The sequence below is a fragment of the Panthera tigris genome, chromosome C2 (genome assembly GCF_018350195.1).
Source record: "Panthera tigris isolate Pti1 chromosome C2, P.tigris_Pti1_mat1.1, whole genome shotgun sequence".
Lineage (NCBI taxonomy): Eukaryota > Metazoa > Chordata > Mammalia > Carnivora > Felidae > Panthera > Panthera tigris.
In genome coordinates, this window is record NC_056668.1 from 14597931 (window position 1) to 14601341 (window position 3411).

General features: G+C 41.4%; 1 protein-coding gene across 1 annotated transcript; it reads right to left on the minus strand.

The window, feature by feature from the left end:
• Window positions 1–441: 441 nt before the first annotated feature.
• On the minus strand, window positions 442–954 carry LOC102967836 (keratin-associated protein 13-1-like). Its single transcript, XM_007075053.3, has one exon. The coding sequence runs from the start codon at window positions 925–927 to the stop codon at window positions 442–444; it is 486 nt and encodes a 161-aa protein (XP_007075115.2). The 5' UTR covers window positions 928–954.
• Between the last annotated feature and the right edge of the window lie 2457 nt (window positions 955–3411).

Below are 3411 nucleotides of genomic sequence, written 5' to 3' on the forward strand. Positions count from 1 at the left end.
AAATTAGTTCAAGTCCCCAATTTCTCAAGATTTCCAATCTATTTCCAGGTGCAGATAGATAGTTTCATAATATCTTCTTTATCTATCACAGTAAAAAAACTTAGCCAATAAACAACTAACAACAATAAACACAGCTGGATATCAGAAGCAGTAAGTTTATTAGATTATAGTCATTTGGTTTTTCATACAATTTTGGAAGAAAATCCAATAACATGAATCTTATCTGCAATGCAGGCTTTAGACCTTATGTTCAGGGAGTATATTCACTGGAGAATTTTTCAAATAAAGTCTGTCAGCCAGTATTTGGGGGCAGACACTAGGTGAGAATTTGATAATCGAAGAATAAGAAGCTAATTCTTCCTGCAAGTGATGAAGAGAATAAAGGTTATGAGTAGAGGTATTGATGAGATGAACAATAAGATTAGAAATTTAGTAAAGTGATCAGTAGAAGCCAGATCTACACATTGGTTTGTAACAAGAAGACTGGTAGGTCCTAGAAGTCAAGAAGGATGGGTGACAGAACTGAGATCCATAGCTCATGGAAGGGAAACCTTGGACTCTGCAAGCCATGGGTCTGAAGCCACTGGATCCACAGCCCAGAGAGTAGCAGCTTCTGGATCCAAAGCTGGCAGACCCAGAATAAGTCGTCTGGCAGGGACCGCAGAACGTGGAGGTCCTCGGGAGGGAGCAGGACGTCTGGCAGGGGCTGGACACCACGCAGGACGTCTGGCAGCTGGTGGGCTCACAGGAGGTCTCTTGACAGCCGCTGTAGAGGGAGGAGCCCAGCTGGCAGGTGCTGGGAGAGCAGAGGTCAGTACGGTAGACCAGGTTGCTGGGGGAAGAAGAGCCACAGGAGGAGCTTGGGTAGCGCAGGTAGCCCCCAAGGGACTGGGAGGCGACATTTCCAGAGCAGCAGCTGTAGGACATATTGGCAGGAGATGGGAGTTCAGCTGAGTGACAGAAGATTCTGTGCTTGAATATTGCTCCTCAAGTAAGGCATTTATACACTCTCAGCAATGGGTGTGGCACTTTACAGTGCCGTCTTCTCCAGATTTGGAGTCCCTCATTTGCATACATGTAACTCAGTAATCCTCTTTGTAATTGGAGTTAACTAATTCTCTTCATCTTATATTTATGGGTGCACTCATTTTATAGCTCTATGTCAAAGAATTACATCCATGTTACAAATGCTATGACGATATGTAATTAATGCGTACTCCGTCATGGCCAAGGAAGCCCCTCTTATTTTTCTGGTCATGACTAGTTGTACATGTGCTCAGATTTGGCCGAGGAATGCTTTCTTCCTAAGGTGGGGATTTCGAGGAAGTCATCTCTGCTTTGTGTCAGTGTCTGAGAAGCAGAAATCTGGTCTTGATGAGGAACCTTCTAAAGATTGCCCCTACATCAAGCCATTGATTTACACTCTCTAATAGAATTTTGCATCCAGTACCTACTATTAACGATGCTTACTATGTCCAGTCTAGAGGGCTGTTATAACAGGAAGCCAAAGAGATTGAAAGAGAAGTTAGAAATGGGCATAATCCTGAACAAATATGTTGTAAAAATCTACTGTTTAGAAAAAGAAACAAGATACAGTGGTAGAAAGAGGGACAGGACTGTCTGGAACTTCTTCTATCCCCTGAGAGAACTTGTGGATATTCTGTCTTTTAGTGCAATCATATCATATTGGTTCAAAATGAACTTAATTCATGGCTTTTATATGATACATTTATGTGCAAAATTTCCGGGGGTCTACCTTCCCATAATACTTAAAATTTTGAATGCTTTCTGAGTATCTCCAGTCATGGCAGATTCTGTTTTTCTCCCTGATTTTGGTACATGATTCTGTCCCTGCTTTCTAACTAGACAGGACCCCAGCTTGCAATCTGGAAGTTTATAATTTGGGGGGACCTCTTTAAGAAAAAGAATACATTATGAATATAGTAGTAGATATAAACATGAATGCTAATTTAGAATAAAAATAATATTAACAAATACAAACTTACAGGATGACAATAAAAACACAAATATCACAAAATCAAGACAACAATATGATATCAAAATCATCACTATCTTCTGTAACATTTCCTCTATATGGCCTGCATAGTCTTTGATCACTTTCACATATGACAATGATTTTGTCAACATCGTTTTCTGTAGAAAGAATAGACTATAACTCACTTTTTCTTCCATAATTATGTACCAAAAAATACTCAAATTATTTTTGATGACACAGAAAAGGTCCTTTCAACATTGCTATTTATTAGTAACGCCACATCTGTAACGTCCTGTGTCATTTCTCCTCAGCTGATGCTTCAATCCTGGGATCAGGCTTATCTCAGCCTTGTGTCCCTGCCTCACCTCCCCATCCCAGTCTGCCGGCCCTGGAGGCTGCTGACTTGTGTGAGAATCAATCAGCTATGGATCCTCAATTTTAGTGATCTTCTACTGGATAGCCAAGTAGTGTCTTGGTTCTAATCGTTCTTGAACTCAAAACTCCCTAAATGTCTTTTATTTCTTTTCAATTTATTTATTTGTTTTGAGAGAGAAAGAGAGAGAGAGAGAGGCAGAGAGAGAGGGAGAGAGAGAGAGAATCCTAAGCAGGCTTCATGCTGTTAGCGCAGAGCCCGACACAGGACTCAATCCCAAAAATCATGAGATCATTACCTAAGCCGAAGTCAAGAATCAGATGCTTAACAGACTGAGTCACCCAGGTGCCCCACAACTCCCTGAAGTTCTGAGGTTCATCAGGTTGATTCTAGAAGCCAGTGGTAGCACAGGCAGCCTTCTGGATCCACCTACAGCCCCAGAACTACTACAAGGGCAAATGATTGACTCCCAGACTATGGCAGCACAGCCAGAGTGGTGGGTTCCCCCGAGCCTCCCTAGAGGAGTGGAGTGGAGCCTTGGAAAAGGTCAGACAAAGAAACCCTAAAGAAGACCCTCATGTTCACGCTTCATTAGGTTAAATATGTCTCTGTCTTTACCTTAGTTGCTCTATCCAAAATGCTTCAACATGTGCTGGTGATATTCCGTCTGAGATATTGGGAACCCGCATGCAGTGCCCAGGTCTCTCTTCAATATACCTTCCATGGAAACGTCTCTGTCCAGAGTCCCAACCTAACTTTCAATAATTGCATTGTTGTGGTTTGTTGTTGCTTTTGTTATTTTTCGCTGGTCCTCTTTGACTCCAAGTTTTTTTTAACAAAGGAAAATATCTGATAGAAATATCACATCGTTTGAGTCTCTTGCCGTTTCATGCCAATTTCAAGACCAATGAACTGATGCAACAGACACCAAAAGTCAAATATGTGGTGTCAGACACTCAGAAAGTATAGTGCGGTGGCTTATGGCATTGAGTTGTAACTCTACTTGATAAAATGACTGTACAATTTTACTGTATATGTTTAA

Coding starts and splice junctions, on each gene's coding strand:
- LOC102967836 (XM_007075053.3), bottom strand. CDS start 927: ATGTCCTACAGCTGCTGCTCTGGAAATGTCGCCTCCCAGTCCCTTGGG.